Source organism: Petaurus breviceps, unplaced genomic scaffold (assembly GCF_028583685.1).
Source record: "Petaurus breviceps papuanus isolate PSGF00001 unplaced genomic scaffold, PetGlider_PUasm1.0 174, whole genome shotgun sequence".
NCBI lineage: Eukaryota > Metazoa > Chordata > Mammalia > Diprotodontia > Petauridae > Petaurus > Petaurus breviceps.
Genome location: NW_027185761.1, coordinates 48,874,992 through 48,901,026, shown reverse-complemented (window position 1 = coordinate 48,901,026; position 26,035 = coordinate 48,874,992). Strand labels below are relative to the sequence as shown.

The following is a 26,035-nucleotide window of genomic DNA, read 5'->3' as shown; positions in this document are numbered from 1 at the left end:
GGTTGCATTCCTGAGAGGAAATGTTGAGCTAGTGAAGAGAAGCTCAAATCCCTCTTGGATGGGAACACTCTCTCAGGACTTGTACCAAGGTCTTTTTAGTGAATTCTTTACTGTTGAAATCCAGAGTCTAGTGTTGAAGACTTGGGCTAGCCTATGAGTAGGAATAGGTAACAGATGTAACAGACATTACAACATCTTAAAGGAGCGAATTCAGAATTCTACACCTGTAGGCATGAGTCTCCTGGATCTGAGCATGATTAGAGTGTTTTGTTAATATGAGGGCTTAAAGCATTTTTTCTTTCTAACTACTTTGTCTCAAGGCAAAGTTTAATCACCAGATATTTGAAATGTACTATTTTTCAAGTGGCATTAAAAACAAACAAACAAACAAAATAGGGACATTTATTTGGAATAGTCCCAGCGTTGTTTTCTAAGAGGGATTGGCCAAATCGGTATACGATTAGAAATGAAGTCCAAATACTAAAGAGACAGCACATTTTTTTCGAAAAGGTTTCCAAAATTGTTTTATAGTGCTCCTCTTTACTTTTAATTAAACATTTAAGCTCTTCAAAGGGATTCATTAACACATCTGCAATTCAGATTAATTCATTCTGTCACTGCTGTTTTGACAGATGGCCATATGTAGGATATGGAATTTTGCAAAGCATCCAGGCCATGTGAGAAAATGTGATAGCAGATTGTGTTAATCTTCAAGCTAACTTTAATAATAAAATGAAATGTAAGCGGCATCTTCGAAAATAAATTCTCAACAAAAAGAGGGATGATGTGTTACAATGACTGCATTGTTGCTGCAATTATGTCATTTTATGGAGAGTTTAAATGTCTGGGGTTTTTGGTTTTTGGGTGGGGGGAATGGTCAAACCCAGGAGACCCAGTGAATTCTAACCTACATAGTGTCCATAATCAAAGCATGCTGGAAAGGGATGACAGATACTGACCCACACTTGGTCAAGGTAACATTCTCCAAGTAGGGGCAGCCAGGTGACACATTGAGTAAGAGCGCCAGCCCCAGAGTCGGGAGACCCAGGATCAGTTCTGGCCTCAGATACTTAACACCCACACAAAATAACTGGCCGTGTAACCTTGAGCAAGTTACTTAACCCCAATTGCTTTAAGAAAAAAACATTCCCAAGTAGACTAGAAGCTTGTTGAAGACAGGGAATGTTTATCATTTAGTCTTTTTTATTCACTATGCTACACAAAGCATATGCTTAATAACTTTCTCTTGTCTTGGATCAGAAGACTAGATCAACACCTCTTCATTGGTAGGAATTTTTAAAATGGCAAAAACTATTTAATCTTGGAAACTGACTGGCGGTCCTTATTCTAGGAATTAAATCACATCAGTGAAACCTAAACATTAATTAAGTTGTCATTGTCACCTAAAGATTTAGTCTCTGATCACTAACTAAGAAAGGAATGTTCTTCCTTTTTTTTTAAACTTCCATTCTTTAATGGCTGTGAAGAACTTGAGGTGGACATTAGATCAGCATTGCTAATTCCAAAATGAAACCCTACTGACTATCACTGACAGAAAGTCAAGAGAAAAGGAAGATGTTAGTGGCAAGGCTATACTAATTTCTTTCCAAGCAAACCAATAAATAAGTATTTAGATCCCAAGTTCTAATGGGGATGTCATTTCCAGATCATAGGCATCACAGACTTTGAGATGGGATCTTGCCTAAGAAAGCCATGTAGTCTAGCCAACTCATTTTATAGAAAAAAGAAACTGAGGGACAGAATTGACCCAGATAGAAAGTGTCAAGCTTAGGATTCAAACCTAGGTGCTCAGACCATAAGTCCAGGAGTCTTTCCAATACACTATGCTAGGATTAAAAACAAAATGGCACTGGGACTGTGAATGAACTGTCATCAATTCACTTGACCCAATGCCAGCACTTTAGAGCACAAGTTCCTTTCCGGGATCATGTACTGATGCACATCCACGCCCATGTACTTTACAGACCAGAAATGAGGTCAGGGAAATAAGAGCTCCATCTCAATTGAAGAAGAGTAGTTGAACTGAAATGCACCTTTTGAAAAGGGAAGGTACAATTAGCGAGGAAACTGAAGTCACAGTGAAATTACTTCTCCTTAGAAAAGCTTTCCTCTAAGTGCTTTAGCTGCACTGGAAAGTTTTCTGGTGCTGAAATCTAAGAGGACTCTCTCGTCTTTGTCTGACGGTGGGTTTCTGAGCCCAGGACCTAAGACGATCAGCTGAAGGCAAATGTAGCTGTTCAGTTTGGAAAAGTGAAGACTGAGGACAGGGTGATGATTATGGAAATGGTCGCTGCCTTTGAACATGTGAAGGGTAGTAACAGAGAAGAAGGATTAGGCTTGCTTTGTCTGGCCCTATGGGGTAAAACCATCGGGTAAAAGTGGTAAGGAGGCAAGCTGTTAACAAGTAACACCACCAGAAAGTGGAAGGTGGTGGTAGGCACTTCTTCCCTGGCTGTCTTCCCATCCACCTGTTGGGAATGTTGGAGTGGGGAGTCTTCTTTGATCATGGGTTTGACTAAGCGGCCCTTCCAACTCTAAAATTTCATGATTTTGGCCTATTTTACTGGCACAACAGTAATGCTGAAAATCAAATACTGATTTTCTACTTTTCAAAGTCTTGGTAATTAAAAGACCTTCCATTTATATGTAGTTCTAAAATCTGCAAGCTCATTTCTCTCAACTCTGAGATGTAATAGTTATAGGGATAGGAACTAGGCCTATGATTCCACTGATATGGGAACTCAATTCCCTCTATGAATGGAGGTTGGCATCTTCTCTGTACTTTTTAGACCCAGAGGACCTATAGGATCACACAGCTTAGAAATGTTTGAAGAAGGACTTAATCCCTATCTCCTGAATCCCAGGTCATCATTCTATCTACCCTTTGTCATCTTCTGGGTTAGTTTACTTTCCCCACATGCATCTACCTTCATATTCCTCTTAGGTTGTTACTAGTCCTAAGAATAGAGGTATGTCACTGTTGTACAAAGGCAATCCTGCACATTTGGTAGGAGATTAAAGAGTACCCCACTCCAACCCCCCAGTCAACAAGTTAGTAGAAAGTCCCTAAATCAGTACGATCAAAATGCTGATGATGCAGCTCCCCAGTTTGCTTTGGGGAGGCTGGACAGCACCCAAATCTCAGGCACCACCATGAATGTAGGATGTCCATTGCCATGGGTTGAGTCAGCTATGACAATTTTGTTTTCTTAGTCTTGGGCCTCAGTAGCAGTCTCGTGTTCTCCATCAAATTTTTACCACAGAGGAAACAATAGTATCCTCATTCTGGCCAGCATCCTTCTTGCCTGTGTAGTCTTAATGTGAGTTCTTCTGGATAAGAAAGGTCAGTGAAGTTTAAAAGTGGTCACTATAAAAAGGGTCAATGGAACATATTTGTTCCCTGAAGGAGAAGCCAGGGGAAGAGAATTCTGAGAGATCGCTCCTGACCCCTACACGCTGAAAAGTCATAGTTTCAAGATCATCTTGCTTTGCCAAATAGCCATATGAACATTTGGTCCCAAGAGTAAAGGAGTAAATTGCTCTTAGAGAAAGGACTAATCACCTCATATCTTCATTCTCTCTGGTTCCAGAGAAGATGAATATAAGCTCTAGAATGTCACTGTGAGCAAAGCAACCATATTGTACCCACATTCACATGGATGGAGCTGGGAAGGCTACTCAGAGGCACTGTGCTTATGAAGGAATCTCTAGGACAATTCTGCCTTCCCCTCCCAGGTCCACAGCCAAGCCCATTTCTTCTTGGGCTTGTCCAAAGAGTGGGTCCTAGGATTTGGGTGCCCTCAGGGGTCATCTCATTCAACCCCCTCATCCTATGGATGAGGAAACATAGGTCCAGAGAGATCATGATTAGCCAAGATTACAAAGGAGTTAAATGGCAGCGGCTGGATTTGAATCCAGATCCCCTGACTCTAAAATGAGCAGTTTCCTCCATTGTGCCTATGAGGGAAGGAGAGCAATTTGTTTCTTTTGTCTTCCTTCATCCAACTGCCCTTTAGCAAGGAACTAGGGAGGGCTGTTAGAAGCATCCCGTCCTTTGTCTCAGATCTACAATAGGACTTCCCATAACATGCTGGGGTGAGAATTCAGTCTTTTATACTCACTTCAATCTGTCCTAATCATGCAAAACTTCCAGCTACAACAATGAGAAGTTATCTAACACCCCCTTCCCAGGCTTTTTAGGTCATCTTCTCATTCCTACCCAGAATGGATGTTCTTTCTGATTAATATTCTTTGCAAATTGCCTTGTAATGACAAGAGAAACTAGAGTTAGTCAGAAGAGCCTATGCCCTTGTTAAGAACCCCATAGCATCTCCAGCATGTAAGCCTTCTTCCTTCCTGGTATATGGAGACAAGCTAAGGCCAAAGCATCATGCCAAACACCCTTGTAAATAATGAAAGCAAAAGCTACTTACTGTAGCTATTGGTATGGGGGATGATTAGAAGAATAGATAATAGCCTAAAATCTACTCGCATTTTGAAAAATCAAGAAGGTGCTAAGAAAGCATTCAATTTCTTCCCATTATCTTTGCAATCTAAGCCAATCACATTTATGTCCTATTGTATAGCATAGCTACTGCACAAGAAGGGATTCTGAGCTCAGGGCACACCGTAATTTCCAGTCAAGAAGGAATTAATGAGACAGCATCTCTTATCTTCTTTTAACTGAAGGGGGGAAAAAATCCATTTTCATCCAGGCCCTTTATTTTTTTTTTTTGAGCATCATCAATTTCTCTCTCTCTTTTGAACAGAAGACATAATTGAGTCCTTATAAACGTCCAGCAGATTCAACTTGCTGATCTCACCAGCATTCTCCTCCATACCTAATTTACATGCATCCATTTAGCAAACTGAAAAGCCTATATTTCCAATAAACACTGGAGAGAGGGAAGTTGGGGCCCTGGGCAGCCAAGGAAGAACCCCAGTGTGGTCAGAATCACAAACAGAGGGATCTGTGGGGTACTCACGTCGGCTTTCATACATGCTCCTGGACTGAGCCCAGATTTTGAAGGGATCTGGCTTTTTCTGTCCAGAGCTGTCTATCTGGTCTGCTGCGGGGGCCTCTGCGGGAGGGAAGTCGGGCACTGCCTGTGTGCTATGGCTGGGGGAAGCCGTGTGTCCGCTTCGGTGGCTGGAGACACTGTGCTGAGAGCTGTTTTGGCTATCTTTCCTCTCCAGTGGTTGCTGTCAGAAAGGAAAGGAACAGAGGGTTATTATTGGTCTTCTGAGTGGGTGTTTGCCCATCTTTTTGTCTTTGTTCAGCATTTCTGCATACACATATATAAATATATAAACAACATTTTGGCTTCCACCTTGGTCGTCTTAACGCTGAGTGCAGATAAATCCCCTGGCAATGGGCAAACAGAGAGATGGGCAGGAGAAATGGCAAGGACAGGATCACAAAACTTACTACGGCAAAAAATAAATCAAATTTTCATTAGCGCTTCCTTAGACACCAGGAAAGTTTGCGAAGAGAGGCATCTGTTTTGATATTATGACTTTGGAGACAATAAGCTGCCAAAAAATGCCATGAATGTTTTAAATTTAAGCCTGTAAAATCTGGGGAAAATACATCTAGGGCTCTAGTTGGACCCTCGGATTGTTTTCACTGCCTGCACTTGGCTAAATACACTTGCCTACTTCTTTCCCCTTTATAAATGAATAGACATAGGCACTAGACCTGCCATTTCAATGGTATACAGATAAAGAAACTCCTTCTACCAATGAAAGTTGGTATCAACTCTGAATTCCTATTGCTCAAGAGTTCCCTAGAACCCCAAAAGGTTAAGTTAAGCTAGGCTGATAAGCATTTTATTAAGTGTCCATTAAGGGCCAGGCATTGTGTTAAGAATCCAAGGAAAGGCAAAAGACAGTCTTGTGTTCACCTGGATTTCCCAGTCTAATGAAGCAGACGACATGCAAACCACCATGTACAAACAAGATAAAGACAGAATAAATAGGAAATCATTGCAGATGGAAGGTACTAGCATTAAGAGAGATTGGAAAAGGTGGGATTGTACAAGGTGGGATTTTATCTGGGATGTGAAGGAAGTCTGGGGAGTTAAGAGCTAGAGATGAGATTAAGTGAACTGGTGGGGATCACATTTCCAGTTGAAAAGGCAGGACTTTCTAGCTGACTTTTTCTAGTTCTGAGGCAGCTATTAACTAGAACATACTGCCTCTCCATATATGATGCTGGAAAGCCTTCAAGGACGAACATTAGGACTTTACTTATGGATAGGCATAAACAGACACACTATGTGCAAAAGATTCTCCCACCAGAACACAAGAGCCACAGAGCAAAGGCTTTATTTTATCCTCTTATTCCTAGTGCTTAAACATAGTAGGCACTTTAAAAAAGGTTACTGAGTTGAATGGAATTGACTATACTCCCAAGCCAGCATAATGTAATTACTAGAATTGATGCAAGTAAAGAAAAGGGAATGTAGTAATAATAGGAATGCTTTTTTTCCTAATCAATTAGGCTAGCATGAAATCTCACCTACTAACATGCTACCTTTCCACCAAAATGAAACCTCACGTCCTCATTTGCTTTGCTTAAGGGGATTTCAACTCAGTTTGTCGAATATATGATTTGCAATTACTGTTACAGAAGTCAGAAGTACAAATGAGATTAAGGGAAGAGAGTTCTGCTTAAATTCCATTAGTGGGGAAATTCATTAAAGTCAAACCAGCAAAAGATGTATTTAGTCAAGGGTTTGCCCATTTTTAAGAAAATCTCTTAACCTCAGAGGGAACAGGAAGTGGAGAGAGGGGTAAATGGGGCAGAGCAGAGTGTGGAAAAAAACAGAGACGATTATTCATTCAACAAGCCCCTCTAAATTACATTGAGCTTACTTGGTGCATAATCTGTAGCGACTTATCTGTGTGCAATTGGGTAAGAGCTGTTTTTTAGTTTTGTCTTTATGGTCAGTATCTGAGGCATCGTAGATGCCAAATAAATAAATAATGAATGAATGAGTTAGAATTGCTTCAGTTCTTTTTCCTAGTAAGGGGATCTCAGGAAATGTACATGTGTGAAATGGCCATCACATTCGTTCCCTTCACAAACAGATTTTTGCTCTTGATCTGAGAGGGATCTTAGGGGTCATCTAGGCTGACAAAGAGGGAAAATGAGGCTCAGTGATTTAGCCAAGATCAGCCCCGATTCATGGCCAGGACTGAAACTCAGGCTGTGTGACTCCAAGTTCATAATTCTTTCTTCCGCAGCACATGGCCCCGATCCTGCCTATGACCTGGGTGACACTGGAAAATTCAAATTACCTGTCTGTAAATAAGACAGCTACACTAGATGACATCTAAGTGGCTGCTGGGTCCTAACTCTATGAGCCTAACCCTATGCAAAACAAAATTAGATAGATAAGTACCCAGTAAATGCACCTAAACCAACTGGAAAGCATTTGGGGATTAGCAGTGGTTCCATCCACTCATGGTTCCAAAACAATTCCTTTGAAAAAAAAAATTCCTTTGAGTCAAAGCTGCTTCATCACAAATATCCATCTTGTAGCACTGAGAAATTCTAGCAATCCTATTCTTGCCTGCCTTCTTCCATTCTTTTCCCTAGGCGCACACACACACACACACACACACACACACACACACACACACCCTCTCTGCCTCTCTCTTTCCTCTCCCTCTCTCACATATCCTTTCTCTCTTCTCTCTGTCTCTTCCTCCTCCCTCTTTTTTTCCTTTTCTCTCTCTGCTTCCTCTCTCCTTCCTTTCTTCTCTGTCTCCTCTCCTCCTCCTCCTCCCTCTTCTTTTATCTCTGCCTCCTCTCTCTGTCACCTCTCTATTTACTCTTTCTGTCTCCTCTCCTCTCTTCTCTTTCTTTCCTCTCTCCTCTCCTCTTCCCTCTTCTTTTTTTCTTTCCTTTCTCTGACTCTTCTCTTTCTCTCCTTACTCTTTCTTCTGTCTCCTTTCCTCTCTCTGTCTCTCTCTCTCTCTTCTCTGTCTGTCTCTCCCCTTCCCTCTCCTGTCCCTTCTCTCCCACCCACAAGGCTTTTTTTCTCCCTACTTCCTTGAGTCCTAATAGCTGATTAACACAAGAGGAAGGAACAGAAAACACGAACCCATCAGATTATTTTTTTGCCTTCTGAGCCAGATGAAAAGCTTAATTTGACAAGCTAAAGAGCTTCTTGGGAGCTAAACCCAATTTCACTAACAATAGCAAGAGTAATAAGTGTTCTTCCTATCCCCCTTCATGGTTTTCAAAGCCCTCTCCACTCATTACCTCACTTGAGCCCCACAGTATCTCTGGGAGGGCTTCCATAGCCACTGATTTTGCACAGGGCCATCGGATCTGGGACTTAGAGATGGAAGGGGCTTCAGAAGGCATCTAGTTCAACTATTCCATTTTGCAGATGAGGAAACTGAGGCCCAGGAAACACCGGGACTGCCACAGAAGGGGTTTCTAGAGCCAGGCATTCTGACTTTTTTCATCATATCATACTTTTATGAAGCAAGTGACTTGTCCATGATCTCACAGTGAAAAAGAATCAGAGGCAATTCCTTACTAAATCCAGTCTGTCCACTATCCTGCCTGAACATTTTCCTGTATGTTATAGTAGAAACTGGGATTTAGGTGAGTAAGCTATTTAATTTCTAAAGCCAGAATGTCTTGTGAGCCACTAAGATGCTGCTCTCTGCTGGATTTAAAAACTAGAGGGACAAGGGAGGGCTCAATGGGGAATGGTTATCAGGAAATGAGGGTGATACAAAAAGTCAGAAGAGATCAACAAAACTTAAAGGAATAAATAAAACCTATGGGAAAATGAGAAAACATTCTGAGATAGCATCTAGTTCTTCCTAAAGCTGCATGGGAAAAGTTAATCCTTTCTGCAACTTAATTCCGACTGAGATCTGTCAGTTACTGGAATGTGGTCCCAACATGGCTCAGTTTAGCAGGGATAAGCAAGGACCTGCTCCTATCTGATAACTTGCATGAGAAGAAATCTATTTATCTCAGTCTTAGCCAGAGACTTTTGGTCCATTTTTCCTACAAGGTAGGTGCCTGCAGAGGGCAGCGAGGCGGTGACATAGTGCAGAGAGGGCCAGGCTTGGAGTCAGGAAGACTCATGTTTGTGAGTTCAAATCTGACCTCAGACATGTAGTAGCTGTGTGACCTTGGGCAAGTCACTTAACCCTCTTTGCCTCAGTTTCCTAATCTATAAAATGAGCTGGAAAAGGAAATAAACCACTTCAGTATCTTTACCAAGAAAACCCCAAGTGGGGTCACAAAGAGTTGGACATGACTTAAGCAACCAAACAACAAGAGTGCCTGTGACACAGTTGGTGCTTAATAAATGTTTACTGACTAACTGACTGGATCTTTGCTGAGTCTGACTCCTTGCAAAATGGAATTAGCAATGACTCCCCTCTTAGCATCTCCTTGGGATATTCAGAGAGAATTCCCACGGCCATAACTGAGCAGTCCTTGGCTTTCTAGGACATGGAAACCACCCTTTATTTCTATCTGTGAACGATACCACCTACCTCACAGTGCTGTTTTGATGATCAAATAAGATAAAGTTCAGATCTCAAATGAGATAACATGGCAAAGGTTTGGCAACATCTTATGTATATAAATATTATTTATTATCATAATTATTCTTATCCCAATACCAATTAAGTCTCCTATCCTTGTAAACAGGATCACAGAGATTCATTCCCTCCCACACCTCAAATAGTATTTTAATAAGGTGTTTGATTCAAGAAGACTTTGGATGAAGTCTGCTAACTACCTCTTGACAGAAAGGTGGTGGACTTTGGGTGCAGAATGAGACATGCAAATTTGGAGGCATGGCCAATGCAGGAATTAGTTTTACTTGACAATACCTATTTATTACATAGGTTTTCTCCTCCCCCCTCCTCTTTCCCTGGGGATGTAGGAGAAAGAGGAAGTAATAGCTTTTTAATTGCTTTTAAAAAATTAACATTTCATTTAAATCAAGGGCCTGCTGGCTGAGAAGCTACAGCTCTGTCCTGCCTGACACTTCAGAAGGCCAACCTGTCTCAGCTTCAGAGAGAAAGAACAGACCCAGGAGTCTCAGTGCCATTTATCCAGCTGGGGCACATGAAGAGTGAATTAATCCCAGAGTTAAGTAATGGTGCCAGATGCCTTGGGCTCATCTCGCTGTTCCTGTGTGTTGCAGTCAGGCTTTTTTAAAGAGCTGCCTGGGGTATAGTGATCAATCTTGCCTCGCATCTACTTTGTCAAGCACAGGAACAGGGCTAACCTTGGAATCACAGCACCTAGGAGAAGTCTATGACTTGAGTTCAGATCCTGCCTGCCTTTTAAAGCCTCTGTCATGCTGCCCAAGACCCAATCTCTCTGGGTCTCGGTTTTCTAATTTGAGAAATGGGCATCTTGGGCCACACAATGTCTAGGATGCCTTTCAGCATTAGGTCTGGACTCCTGTGATCTTCTCCCAAGGGACACTGACCCCTTCATTCTCTTGTATCGTGTCCACTCTCATCTCCAGCATCTTTGGTCCGTAACAACTGCTTAAGAGAGGGAAGAAGAATTTTTTTTTTTTGCGTATTCATTCAGATAAAAGATTCCACAACATGACTGGCTTTTGGGGAGCTAAACCCTATGTCAATAAACAACATAAAGAATGAGAGGCGGCTTGGTGCCACCACCACCACCATCATCATCATCATCGCTAAAACTTACATATCACTTTGCAGTTTGAAAAGAACTTTAAAAATATTGTCTCATTTCATCCTCACAACAACTCTATGAGGTAAGTGTTTTCTTTATATCCATTTTACAATGAAGAAACTGAGGCAGACAGTGGTTAAGTGTCTTAGCTGGGGTCACATGGAAGGTAAATGTCAGAGGTAGGAGTACAAGACAGAGAGAGAGAGACAGAGACAGAGGGAGAGAGAGAGACAGAGGGAGGGGGGATTGAGAGGAAGGGAGGGAAAGAGAGAGGGGGAGAGAGAGGGAGAGAGAGAGAGAGAGAGCTGAAAATGCCCTATAGAGCTGAATTTCAAGAAAGCTTTTCTTTGGTGGCTTGATTTCTTGCTTCTCATCAATCTGCTCCTGGAGTGGTAAGTGGGTGTACATGCTATCTTCCGGCAGTCAGATGAAGCTATGGACAGTTCTCTCACTATACTGAATCTGGGCTGAAAGGTCTTGTTCCCCTTGAGAGACAGGAGAACTGTGAGCTTCAGGAAAGGTGGACATTCAGGTACAGTACGCTGGGTTGAATTAAACCGATTTTCTCCCCCAGTGAATTATACCTTTCCACCTCCTCAATAAAGGATTCACTTCAGGAATGATTTTCTAGATAATTATAGATGCTTTATTGAAAGCTTGGCAAAGCAGCATTTCAGCCAAACTGCACCTCTGTGTTTCTTGTAAATTTTGCCCCTGGTTTGTAGAAGATAAAAATCAAATAGCATTTTAAGGAAGTGCTTTAAAAACAGAGCGAGGGTGAGAATTCCATGGAGTGGCATGTTCTAAGTTGCATTCCGTCCCCCCTACCCCATTAAGAGTTTTCAGGTGGATAGCTTCATTTCATTTTTTTTAATGGAGCTCAATTAGGAAAATGACTTAATTTGAAAACGTATTCTGTGTTTAAGATCTTGTTAAGAGAATATGGTTTTCTAAAGACATGATGCTATCTGCAGGGAGTCAGGAAGGTTCAACATCCACCATTGATAAGATATGAATATGCCAATTAGTTAGGACATGCAATCCTTTCCTGGGTCAGTATCAAGAATCTTACACAAATAAAGGCCGAATTTATACAACTCTCCAATAAAGGTCACTGTTTGCTGCTTCAGGAGTCTGTAAAGCCTCCCAGGAGGCATGGGCCCTAGAGTATATTCAATGTCCAAACTCATCAGAAATAGCAGGTCTCGCCTCATTTCATTTCCTCCCTAAACTCCCTTGTACTTATTTCATAGGTATTATATGTGTGTGTGTGTGTGTGTGTGTGTAATAGTCTATGTACAGAAAGTGTAAGCTTTCTGAGGGTAGAGGCTGTTTCATTTTTTTCTCTTACTCCACCATCTTGGCTCCGCCTCCATTTTTTTCTTTATATCTTTTATGTATAGCACAGATCCTGCCCCTCTGTAACTTTTCTAGGATAAAGAATCCATCTATTGGATTACAGCCAATGGCCTGGTGGACCAGTTTAAATAGGGAACACCTGGTCTGCAGGATATAAAATGAGAAGTAGCTCTGGATTCTTTTTCCCACCTTTGACACTTACTCTCCGTGTTAGTTGTGGGCCTCAGTTTCCTCATCTGCAAAAATAAGGGGAAGGGAGTAGATGGCATCTGAGGTCCCCTCTGGCTCTACATTAATGTGCCTATGTGGGTACTGAGGCATTAGGGATTGGGTTTCTTTATCTGTTTAGTAATTAGCCATAGTGAGATCATGGGAGCCAGGGTGATGTAGGGGAAAGAGAACAGGGGGAAGGGTCAGTGGCCTTGATGGCTTCATGGACAGAGAACTCAGGGGAATTAGGAATTTCTTGCTCAAGGGTCTGAAGCACAATAGCCCAGGGCCCTGTCTATTATACCAAATACCTTCTGAATCTCTATAAATGCTACATAAATGGGAGTTGTTACCATCATCACCATCACTGTCATCATCGTCATCAGTTAGTAATATTGTTAGCTATGCTTTGCTAGTAGCTGCTTTATTTCTCTGTGCCTCACTTTACCCATCTGTAAAACAAGGGAGCTGTAAGATTCCATCTAGTTCTAAAATTCTATGCTCTGGAAAGAAGGAATGTCTCAGACCAACCAGTATCCACAACAGCAACATTTCTAGTAACAGTGCTAAGAACAGAAAGACCCCACATTGGAGGCAGATGCTTGCTCCTCAGTGGTCAGATTCAGCGGGACACATTCTGTGGGGGAGAGAGTCCCTGGCCTCATTTGGAACAGCTCCATTGATCATCCCAGGCCATCAGGATGCATGTCTCTCACTATGCTGCTAAGGAACACTGAAGGCTATATATACACTGAGTATACAGTGAGGCACAACAGAGAGAAAGGGTGTATGTCAGTCAGAAGAGACCTGGTCCTGATTTTGACAAGCCATTGCTGAATCTTAAGTTTCCATATCTGTAAAATGGGAATAAGACTCATAATATCTACCTCACTTTATTATAAGGATCAAATTAATTCAAATTTACTTATGTATGTAAAATGCTCTGCAAACCCCTGAAAGTACCACAGGAATGTTAGCTATCATTAGGAGTATTACTTTTCTGGATGGCACTTTTGATTTCATTCTAGGAAACTCTCCGTGAGTTCACTCCTTCTGCCAATGAATTCAGTACATTTTCAAAGACCAAAATGTGAGAGTTCTGTAACCTCTGGTCTTAGAGAATTGTTTGGAGCTCTAAGGAATTCACTGGCTTCTCAGGGTCACACAGTCAGGATGTAGCAGACGAAGGACCTGATTCCATGGGGAGACAGCTAGCCATTCCTGTGGATACCACTCTGGCACACTGGTGGAATCATTACTGCGATTATAATAATTATTTTGTTATTGTTATTATTTACTCCCTGCTCTCTGGGAGAATAGACAAATTGGGAGGCAGTAATAAGGAAGAAGCACAAGGGAAAAATCAGCTTATCAGCATTTCACCGAATTCTTTACAAATGGGAATACCCTTAATATGAACTGAAAAGATTTGCAATGAAAACTAAGTGACTATAGACAGCACTTAGGAACCTAAATGATAAAAGGAATTGGTATGGCACAAATACGGCAAATCAATACATTTTAAAGCAAAATTATGAATGGATTTGTCATTTCTAGGCCACATTATTTCCTGTTCACTTCCTTGCTGAGGTCTCCGTCTACAACAGATCTTAATGCTACATTCAAGGGGGAAAAATAGGTAAAGCAAAGCCAAACCAAACCACGGCACAAATTAATAATTAGGCACATATGTCACCAAAGAGTGAATGGGGAAAAGATGAGCTGTCTAACCTCAACAAGGAAGACTCTCTACCTTCCTTACCTTATCTGAACCCATACTTTACCACTTCCTAAACGAATGGCCATGGACCAGTCATCTCATCTTGTTAGACTTCAGATGTTGTTATTGACTCATTTCGGTCATGTCTGACTCTTTGTGACCTCATTTGGGGTTTTCTTGGCAGAGATACTGCAGCGGTTTTCCATTTCCTTCTCTAGTACATTTTACAGATGAGAAAACTGAAGCAAACAGGGTGAAGTGACTAGCTCAGGGTCACACAGTTATTAAGTGTCTGAGGCTGGATTTGAACTCAGGTTTTCCTGATTACAGGGCCAGTGGTCTATCTACTGTGCCACATGGCAGCCCCAGTTTTCAGATGCCTCATCTATAAAACATGCTATAATAATACACTCCTGATCCCACACAGAGTCAAAGCTTTAACTCATTTTCATCTAAAGAAAAAAAGGCACTTCGGGGGGGGGGGGGCTGGTAATTGATGAGGAAGAAAGGGGGGGGAATTGACTCGGCAAGAAAATATATTTTGGTTCTTGGAAATAAACAAAATTCTCTTTTTAAAGTGTCTCTTCTCTAGGTTCTAAAGATAACAGAAAAGAGAAGTGATTGGGATTCAATAGCTCTCAAACTTTCCACATATTCCATATGCCACTGGAAACTCTGTTGAACCTTGACCCTGAACCCTTCCCACACTTACACTCCCCTGGGCCCTCTACTGAATGTCTACCTTCTGGAAGATTGAGAGAGTCAGGGAATAAAAGTCTAGTAAAATAAAATAACTTTCTACTGTTATCATCTTTTAAGCAACTCAGACAACTGGGGGTGAGGGGAGGATGAGGACAAAGGGGAGAGAGAAATCATGATTAGCTAATAAGAATGGTTTTGGATTATTTGGGGATTTCCATTTCACATCCTTTTCTAATTCTTGATTGAACACAGAAGAGTAAGAGAGAATTAGAATTAATAAAAAATAAATTTCTGATCCAGGTGACTGATTCAGGTGAAAGAAAACCATGACAAGCCCTGAAACTGACCTGGTTTTATTTCTTCCAGTCATTTAAAAAAATCAAGGGTTTCACACAAATCACCTCATTGTGGATCATAGTAAATGTACTTATGACACTACCACTGGCCTGGGTGAGTACCCAAACCACAAATTCAATACTTAAAGCTGAATCCAGCAGGTAAAATTCCTTATTAAAATAGAAAAAACTACAGGAAGTATCTGGGTGGGAAAAACCAGATCAAAGAGGCAAGCTTTTCTGATCTCATCAAAACCTTTAAATTATTGAAAATATGATGAAAAAAGCCCATACAGAGGGATTGCTGCCATCATGCTCTCAAACCAACAGTAGTTTCTGAATCATAATGCATGGTCACTGGGACAAAGTCAGATTCACACATCTGAGGCAATGACCAGTGTGGCACATTGGTTCAGATTCTGGACTTGGAGGAAGGAAAATCTAGCTTTGGGATCATGATGAAGTCACTTAAATTCTTTGGGAATAATTTGCTTCATCTGTAAAATGTCAGGGTTTGCGCTAGACAAGCCCAAGATCTATGATCCTTATAAATAGTTCTGACATGATCCTAGGACATTCACTCATGTGGTCTCTGTAGCTGTGATTGGTCTCAAGTTGTCCTTTCACTGGGCTCCAGATATCCCAACATCTAGTATCTCAATGTCCAAGGACCAAAACAAAACGAAAACCTAAACCCCAAACTTCAAAACCAAATTCTTTTCTTTTTCCAAAATACTTTATCATTAAACACATAAGTAAAAAAAATAAACAGGGAACAAGGGCATGACATTGAAATAGATGTTCTCCCACAAAGTGCCCCCCTTCATCACAGATGACAAGGGGAGTTTTATGCGCTGTACAGGGCAGCTGCTAATTTCCCTTGCAGGGAGTACTGTAAGACAGCTGCCAGGGTAGATGAGGGGAAAGTGACATGATGACAACAGCCATCTCAGAAGTGACACAGGCAACGGCCAAAGAAGGAGCTGTTTTCGGGGGTCTCTCTCTTCTCTAGACCCACATGAGCAATGCTTCCAGGTTGTGGTGACTAAGAGCCAGCCAAGTGAGACAAAGCAATGAAGGCGACTTTTTCCAGGAGAACAACCAAAGCTATCAGCTTGTTAACGACATCACTTTCACAAAAGGAAATTAACTGGCCTCAGTGAGCCCAGAGCAGAGCACCAGTTCTCCATCAGTTGGACCTCTGCTGAGCACTGAGTAAGCATCACCAGACGACTTTCCGTGGAACAGAAACATGCAAATGAACTTCCATGAATCACTCAAACTAGGCAGAGGCTGAGCCAGCTGTAAAATTATTGAGTCCATTCCCCTTGGGATCTTTGAATCCCTCCCAATCTGAATCTGTTCATGACCAATGCTACATCATAAATATAGGATCCCAGGTATCACAACAGGCTACTTGGCTTGAGAAAAATAGGTAGGTGGGGTCTCGGACAGCCTAAGCTCTTCCCATGTATTTTCTCAGACCCGTTTCTATTTTACTGGAGGCCAAATTAGTTTCTGCCTGTGACAGGGATAACACACACACGCATTTCTGTGATTTGAGCGTGAACTCAGAGTAGCACTTCTGGGACTCCACATTAATGCAAGCTGACAGTGGTAGCAGCCCAAAGTCACGTGCCTTTAATCAGCACTGCTCCCAGACATTGGAATTGCATTAATTATTACAGGGATTTTTCTTTTTCTTTTCCTTAAGTGGGAACAAAAACTTACAGGGAAGCTTAAGAAAGCAGGAGGCTCCCTCTAATGTGGTTAAATAATCTCCCTTCCCTCCTTTTGGCTCCCCTGGCCACCAACCCTCCCCAAGGAGCTCTTTTAGACAGGTGGAACAGTGTAAGTTACAAATGTCTGAGCTGGCAATAGACCCTTTGCAAAGTTTTAGAGGGTCTTAGAGGCTAAGACAATTCTTAATGTGCCCACCTAAGCTTTCTAGGTTTTAGGCTCACCTCACCCTTGTTTTAACAAAATAGAAAGCCTTGTCACCCCTGATCAATTTCCATAAGCAGCAGAATTTCCAATTTTGAGTTTTAAAGTAGCCCCAAATGTGTTTCCACGGGAGCCAGGCTTTCACCACCAAGCTCTCCATTCTAACCTTTAAGCTATTAGCTAACCTATCAACTAGGTAATGTTCCTAAAGGGAATCCAGATTATAAGGGACAGCAAAATATTGATTTTTGTGTGTGTGTATGTGTGTGAGAGAGAGAGAAACAGAGACATGAGAGAAATGAGAGAGAAACGAGAGAGAAATGTGTGTGTGTGAGAGAGAGATACAGAGAGAGAAAGGAGAGAGAAATGATAGACAGAGAGAGAGACAGAAACAGAGAGAGAGAGAGAGAAAGAATGAGTGAGAGAGAGAGAGAGAACAAGAGAGAGAGAGAGAGAGAGAGAGAGAGAGAGAGAGAGAGAGAGAGAGAGAGAGGAGAGAGTTTAAAGAATCATACACCTGCAATATAGTCCTGCTGAAATCTTTCAGAGACAACAAAGGCTGCCCTCCCCAGCAAGGAAACATCTTACTCTCATCGTTCAGACAGCCCATGCTTTATATGGACACGTAAATCCAGGCACCAGCAGTGGGGTTCTTTCTTAAACATGCATGCTTTATATTTTGTAAATAATTCATCACCTGGAGCACAGAAAAAGCAAGGGGAGGGGGCATAGGAATATTAGAGGGTAGGAAGACCCGGTAGGGTGGAATGCTATTGAGAACGAAGGTGGAGCCTTTTTCAAAGGAAACAATGACATTTATTTCAAGTTAAAAACAGCTAAGAAAGTCACCTACTGAAGCAGTTGTAGATTTTTTTCTTTAAGTGCCTTTTAAAAAATGTTCAAACATGCTTTAACTGGGCTGCTGGAGGCTGCCCCCAAATCAGTCTGCAGTTTTAGATAATCCTTGCTGCACCAAAGAGACACCCAGAACTTAATGATTCCAACATTAGCCCTTGGATCCCCCACCCACCCACCACAAAGCACGGTTCAGAAAATTAAGCCCCCAAACTAAGCCATCCATAGCCCTCCTCCCCTTAACCACCACCCAGAAAAACCCCAGAGTAGATGAGAAGTCCTTACCGACTTTGGGCTCCTCTTTGGGACTGGCAGTCCTGAAAAAATGGCAACAAGGGAAAAAAAACAATCATTAGCATGTAAATGTTACCTTTTCCTTAAAGAAAAATCCCCAGGTGTATCAATGTAAAATAGCCATCTGCAGAGTTATGTCAGATTTCTCTCTGGCATTGGAGTTACCAGTCTGTTCATATCGAATCAAAGCGGAGAGAGAGAGGGAGAGAGAGGCAGGGAGATCTGTCTGCATTAGCTATGCTGACTTGTGCTGCAGCAGCCTGGAGGCTGGGGAAAGAAATTCACAGACCTCAGCGGCCTGGGAAATTGAACACTTGGACAGAATCTCAAATGCTCCCCTGGATTAAGAGAGACTTAACTTACAATTAAGCCCCGGATATTTCCTTTTGACGCGATCTGCTTGTCAATTCTACCACACCAATCAGAACAGCAGGAGGAAAACATGTTTGTTTTTTAAAAAGAATCACACACTAAAAATGGACCCTCTTAAAATGCATTTATCTTGGGGGATCGCACACGCACGTCTGCCTCGGATGAGCACCCAAACGAAGACAGATAATGTTTCACTAGCACAAAAAGATAATTTATGAACACAAACCCAAGTTTGCTCAAAGTCTATGATGGGGATCCAAACCTTCTCCAGACAGCAGCACACGCCTTACTGCCTGTCAGTCACCCAACCCATTTCAGAGGACTCTGCTTAGGAAGAACTCTTTGGGAGCGAGAGAGGGGATCTTCACAGACACTGTCCTGCCTTGACAAGAAGGAAATCATTAAAATGGAGGAATGTAAAGAAAGGTAGGAAAGGGCATGGACGTGGTCCTGGAAAATGCATCAGGCTGATTTGGTGGACGTATTTGATCTTAAAGGGATGACACTCCTTATACAGGAAGGAGTAACGTCAGTCAGGCAGCACACCTGGGTGCCCCATGCTGCTTAATGACAAAGAGGTGCAAACTTAGAAGAACTGACTTATTACTTGCAGTTAGAGAAATCCTTGGAAGAAAGAAACAATGAATTAAGGAAAGAAAAGGTATTTAATAAGCTGGCACTGTGCTAAGCACAGAGGATAGAAATACAAAAAATAAGAGAGGTCCCTCCCTCAAAAAGGTAACATTACATTTAAATAAATTATATTAACATAGAGGGGAATGGTGGCTCTTTTGATCATCACAGGTATAGCGATTGGATTGAGAAAGGAGATGAAAAAAGTGCAGCTAAGTGGTACAGCGGAGAGAGTGCTGGAAGATCTGGATTTGAATCCTGCCTTAACAGCTGTGTGACCCTAGACAAGTCACTTAACTTCTGCCTCAGTTTCCTCAACTTTAAATTGGGGACAATTATAGCTTCAAACTCTCAGGGTTGTTGCAAAGATCAAATTAGATAATATTGGTTAGGGGCGGCCAGGTGGCTCAGCAAGTAAGAGCACCGGCTCCAGTGTTGGGATGACCTGGATCAAATTCAGGCTCAGATACTTAGCACCACATCCAGAAATAACTGGCCGTGTAACCTTGAGCAAGTTACTTAACCCCAATTGCTTTAAAAAAAAAAGATAATATTGGTTAAAGGGCTTAGCATGGTGGTTGTTACATGGCAGGCACTTAAATTCTGATTTACTTCCTTCATTTTTAGCTCTTGAAAAGCAGTGACTTGTACACGGCGGCCTTTCTGAGCTTGGATACGAAAGCTCAATGCAGATGATATCTATGGAACACACAGGACACATTTTTAAAAATCTGAATAATTTGCTTTGGAAACTTCAACTTTCTTTTTTAGAAAATGATTCATGGGCCCCCTTATGTAGTATGATGAGTCCAAGTCTTCTGCAAGGGACTTGCTAAACTGTGAACCAGACTAACTTTAACACAAGTGACACACACAGAAACTGAAGTGGGAACACGAAGAGAAAGGCTTTTTAGATGACCATTTTTAATGACATCTGCTCCAAACTCAGCATGCCAGCAATGACACCCCCTAGGAGCACTCCCTTCTGAAAGGCTATGCAGGCACAGCTCATGCCTTTTTGGATCATCCAGAAGTTGGCTATGTAAACTGCAGAAGGTAGCCTGCTATAGGAGAAAGCTTAGTGACTCTGGAATCAAAGGACCTGGGTTCAAATCCCTCCTTTGATGCTTACTGCTAGTGAGACCTTGAGCAAGTAATTTCAGTTTCCTCCTGATTAAAAGGAGGGGGTTGGAGTAAATACCTTCAGTTCCTTCCTCTTAGGACCTCATTCTCAACCCCCTCACCTCACCATGCAGGTTGCTTTCCTCTGGATCACACTGGAGAGTCAGAAGGGAGCTTGGTACTTATTGATTATGGATACAGACTTCAGTGCCTATCACACAGGAAAAACATCACTGGCTCTCCCTTGTAGACTTTAAGATATTATAAATTTTAGCTTTGGCCCAGACTTATGACATCATTGGTGTATGGAACTTCTGGCATGGAAATTCCCTCCACCAATGCAGATGGGCACCTCAAAGGATTATGGGATCATATATTTAGAGGCCACAGAGTTCAATCCTCTAGTTGTTGTTGAATCATTTTCAGTCACGTCCAATTCTCTATGCCCCCTCTTGGGGTTTTCTTGGCAAAGACATTGGCAATGTTTGCCATTTCCTTCCTTACTCGTGAGGCTAGATTTGGACTCACAAAGATAAGTCTTCCTGATTTCAGGCCTGGAACTTCATCCACTGTTCCACCTAGCTGCCCCTAATTTTACAGTGGAGGAAACTGAGGCAGAGGTTAAGTGACTTGCCCAGGGTCACACAGTTGGTGAGTATCTGAGATATCTGAACTCAGACTATGTAAAAATCAGAAATGCTATAAAATGAAAGAGACTTGTTTGGGTTCCCCTTCCTTGGCCATCTTCCAGCAGAGCTTTGAACAAGAATATACAGGTGGTGCTATAGTGGGGATCTCCCAGGAATGGGTTGGATTTGTTGGCTTTTGAGGTCCTTTCCTATTCTGAAATTCTGTGGTGATATTCTTAGTTACCTGGGACATGGAAATATTGAGTGACCCTCAAGGTTTCCCACGGAGTATGGGCCATAAGCATGCCTTCAACCCAAGTCCTATGGCCACCAAGGCTTGTCCTCTACTGTACCATACTGGCCCCCTTTCTATTTTCCTGGTAGCTGTATTATTATTATTTCTACTGGAACATGAGACCTCTATTTTAGGAGTAAGACCATTTTGTATGACTCATGATACCGATTACAATACAGGTAGGAGGGAATAAATAGCAGATGTTTTGAAGGGCTTAGTTGGTTCATTCAGAGGGAAACATAGAAGAGACAGATCCTGTGTTTCCATTGGCTTTTTAGAACCTAAAGGGAAATGTCACTTCAAAGATGTCTCAAAGTACTTCAAAAGAGAGGCATGTGTTCAAAGAACAGTCAATTATTTAGCCTCAAAAGAAAAGAGATTTCCTAAGTTTGTTCTACTGAGAACATTCCCTATTCTTTTCATATCTTAGTACACTTTTCCCCTGAGTTGGTGTGGCTGAAAAATAACTCAGCTGGGTGGGAGGAAGCACCACTTTCTGGCGATTAGCCAGAGTTGGAAGGTTGGTACTGGCCTGATGACAGGCCCTACTATAGATCTTCATCATGTCATAGTGCTTGGTAGAGTATGCCCACCATCAGCATGAGACCTTGGGATGACCTGAGCAGAGTAGAGAAGGGGATTTGGTCAAAGGGCCCTCCTTTGGAGTTAGGTGATATGGATTCAAATTCTGGCCTTGCCAATGACTACCTGGTGTGACCTTGTGAAAACTGATTAAGCTTCAGTTTCCTCATCTGTAAGAGGAAAGAATTGAATTAACTGGTCTCTGAGGTCTTTTCCACCTCTAAGTTTGTCAATCCTTTAGAAAGTGATCAATATGTGTCAGGCATGGGGTATACACAAAGACAAATATGAAGTGTGGATTTACCTCAAGAAGATCATTTCACCTCCACCTCCACCACCTCCATCACCACCTCCACCTCCATCACCACCTCCACCACCACCATCACCACCATTATTACCACCACCATCACTATTATCATCATCACGATCATCATCATCCTCACCATCATTAACACAATAATAATGAATAATAGCGAACATTTTTTACAGCATTTCAGGGTTTGCTAAACACTTTACAAATATTATCTCATTGGATGCTCACAACAACCCTGGGAGAAACATACTATTATCCTCATTTTAGGGATGAGGAAATTGAAGTAGATAAAGGTTAAGTAACTTGTCCAGGGTCACACACACAAGGGCCTGAGGCTAGATTTGAACTCGACTCCGAGTCTAATGCTACTGCCATCTAGCTACTTCTATCATCTATGACCTCTATACAACAATGAGACAAAGAAATAAGGTTTCTGAGGAAAGGGTACAGAAAACACTGAATCCCACACTTCTAAAATACTTCCTTTGGAAATGGTCAATTGTATGCCTATGATTAAAATTTAATTAATAAAATTAAAGGGTAAATTTTTCCCTTTATAGATAATGGAATAAACTATTTTTTAATGTTAAAGAGAAAGATAAATGATTGGTTTTTCAATACTATAATGGCATAATAGTCTTCCAGATGTTATCCTTCTCTTCTCCCTCCTCCAGCTATGGACATTTGTTTGCCACCTAGGCCCCCGCTTCAAAGTAAACTTCCAAGATGCCAGGCAGATTTTGGGGTCTTCTAATTGTCCTCATTGCCCTGTGTAGTACAGAGCCACAGTGTGATCTTTCTATGTGGGAAAGGGAAAACTTGTAAGAAGCCGCCTATCCCAGGTGGGCAAGTGATGGAGGCTGAGCAGAGGGACAAAGGCCTCCAATTCCATTCTCTCTCTCATACAGACAGGAGCCACCTACCACATAGCACTAACTGCAAGGACTTAAGGAAAATGCTGCAAATAACTCTCAAAGAGCAAACACTGTAATCAATGTCATACACTGCTTGATATAAAAACATCTACTTTCAGACAAAGTCTTCAAGCTTACATCCAACACCCTCCAAGACCCGGCTCCAAAAGACCTTTCACCAGGCAAACGTGCCTTCTGTCTCATTAATGCTCTTAACAAAACATGCTACCAGCCATTCCTCAGCCCTGGCACCTCACCTCCTGCCTTCGTGCATTTGTAGGAGACATCCTCTGTGTTCTGTATGCTTCTCTCCATTTCTGCCTCTCAGAATTCTGGTCTTGTGGTGCTCCCTCCTCTGTGAAGACTTTGGTCGTTAGGTCATTGGTGCTCTCTCTCTGTCTCTGTCTCTCTCTGTCTCTGTCTCTCTCTCCTTGTGCTGAACTATCCATGTATATTTTTATCCCCACCCCATCACACTCCCCCAGGCCTTCAGATTACCTTCCACTCCCTCAGCCTGTATCTTAAAAATGCCTCCTTAGCTACATGTAGTTTCTCCTCTCAGTATATATGTTCTTTGAGGGCAGGAACAGTCGTTTGCCTTTCTTTGTATCTTAACACTTAGTACAGCTCCTGGCACACAGGAAGAACTTACTAAATGCTTATTGACTAACTGGATTCAAACTCCAGCTCATGGTACCTGTGTGACCTCAGGCAAGTGACTTAACCTCTCTGGCCTCGCTTTCCTCTTCTGTAAAACAAATAGGCTGGACTTCTGAAGTCCTTTTCGTCTCTAAAGCTGCCATCCAATGATCCTATAATCTTACATTGTAGAGGCAGCATTTGAACCCAGATATTCTTGAGTAGCCCTCTATTCACTATGCAATACCGCCATTAATATTTGGCCTCTACAATCTGGACTAAGAAAATCCAGGTGGCCCAATGGATGGAGCACTGGGCTGGAGTCAGGAAGACCTGAGTTAAAATCAGACACATATTAACTGTGTGATCCTAGGTAAGTCACTTTACCCTGTTTGCCTCAGTCTCCTCACTGATAAAATGAGTTGGAGAAGGAAATGGCAAACCATTTCAGTATCTTTGCCAAGAACACCTCAAATGGGGCCATGAAGAGTTGAATAAAACTGAAAAGACTGAACGACAACAAAACTCAGACGAGCTAACTGACCACAAGTTTGCATTATTCGTGCCTTCATAGCTCTAATTATGGTCATTTTACTCACTTTTCTGATTACGTCACACAGTGAAGAGAGGATTGACTTTAGAGATATGAGACCTATATTCAAGTCTAACTTCTGGTGCTGAGAGCCTGTGTGACCTTGGGTGAATCACTTAACCTCACTGATCCTCAGAGTCCTCAAGGGTAAAATGAGGGGACTGGTCAAGATGGCCTCCAAGGTCCCTTTAACCTCTAGATCTTGGCTCCCTTGAGCAGGACCTGTTTCCCTTGTCTATAAACTGAGGAGGTAGATAACTTCTGAGGTCCCTTCCAGCTCCAAGGCTGTGGTTCTCTGCTCTTGCTCCCCAAGCTGAAGCTGTGATCAGTCAAATTGACTGTCAGAAGCCCTGACCAAAAAAACAAACCAAAGAAAAGAAATAAACAAAACCCTGAATCTGGGAGGTATCAGAGACCTTGGACTAAAGGGAGGTGGGTAGCTCTCATAATTATTTATGGATTTCCTTTCTGTCCCACTGAAAACAACTGGGATGTAGGTATAGAAAGATTGCCTTAGGATCTAAAAAACCCTGTTCCAGAACCATTCTGACTGGGGGTGTGGTGGGGCTAACAGTTCTCCAGACAAATCTTTAAGACTAGAAGATGCAGGCCAGATGCCAAGCTGCACTGGTTAGTAGGGGAAGAGTTTCCTCTGGCCATCCTTCTCTTCAAACCAAATGGTCATCTCCTTCTGCCAGAGATGAAGGTGCAGGATGGAGCAGTGGCCCTTAATGCAGCAACTGAGAAAAATGGTGCCCAGCCTGGTGTGGGCATCATGAGCCAGGCCGGAGCTGCCCAAAGGGATGTTCCTAACTCTCTCTTTCTTGATTCTCAGGGGTAATGAGAGGAGGATTAGAGAGACTGTCCTTGGTACTGAGTTGGAGCTGTGTAAGAGACACTATACAAATCCAAGTTAATAATGGCATTTGTGTAATCCTTGGGTCAGCGTCCATGGTGGAACTCTGCCTAGAATATGGTTCATATGGTATGTTTCCCTGGGCATTATCGATTAATGTATCGATACATTATCGATGCAGGAGACCAAGAACAGGGCAATGCCAATTAATATGGGAGAGATCTGTGATTTCTTCAGTATGGGGAAGTACTTGCCTGCTATGGAAACTCCATTCACCAATGCAGATGGCAGCCTTTGAGATTTAGTAATTCAATACAATTCAATTTGACAAGCATTTATTTAACACCTACTATGTATTAGGCACTAGGGAAAAAAAGACAAAACCTCACACTCCCTATCCTCAAGGAGCTTACATTTTGGTGGGTAGATAAGTACTAGGGAAAAACATAAAACAAAAACAAGGCATTAGACTTTTTCTATTTGGCTCTATAGGGCAGGGGTTAGGGATAAGGACCAAGATCTGTGATTTCACTGGTAAGGAACGCCCTCTACCAATAAATATCAGGCATCTTTTCTGCAAGAAAAAGAACTGGTGTTAAGTGTAAAGAACTCAGTTTCTGTTAGGTGACTTGCCCAAAGTCACATAGCTAATATGTGTCAAAGTTGAGATTTGAATAGAAATTGAAAAGAAAAAAAGAAAGAAGGAAAAAATAGATTTAGGGGAGATGCAAGGAAAACCTTGCTAACAATCAGAGCTATCCAAAAGTTGAATCATTACCTTAAGAATTCACCCTTTAAGTAAGGACTTGATGGCTGGGTTGCAATGGGAATTTTTTGTGTGTGTGCGTTGGACTGGATGGCTACTGATGGCCCTTCCAACTCTGGATTTCTGTAATTCTGTATGATTTGTTTAAGGTACATGACATCCAACAACAGGTTCAGG

At 42.0% G+C, this 26,035-nt stretch overlaps 1 protein-coding gene across 6 annotated transcripts in view; it reads right to left on the bottom strand.

The window, feature by feature from the left end:
• MAGI1 (membrane associated guanylate kinase, WW and PDZ domain containing 1) overlaps window positions 1–26,035 on the bottom strand; it is a 740,901-nt gene that overhangs the window by 38,512 nt on the left and 676,354 nt on the right. For all 6 annotated transcript variants that reach the window (XM_069084168.1, XM_069084167.1, XM_069084169.1 and 3 more), the window contains 2 exons: window positions 18,137–18,168; window positions 5,007–5,223 (listed from right to left, as the gene is read on the bottom strand). In XM_069084168.1, the coding sequence (XP_068940269.1) occupies window positions 5,007–5,223; window positions 18,137–18,168 (249 nt within the window). The remainder of the gene's footprint in view (window positions 1–5,006; window positions 5,224–18,136; window positions 18,169–26,035) is intronic.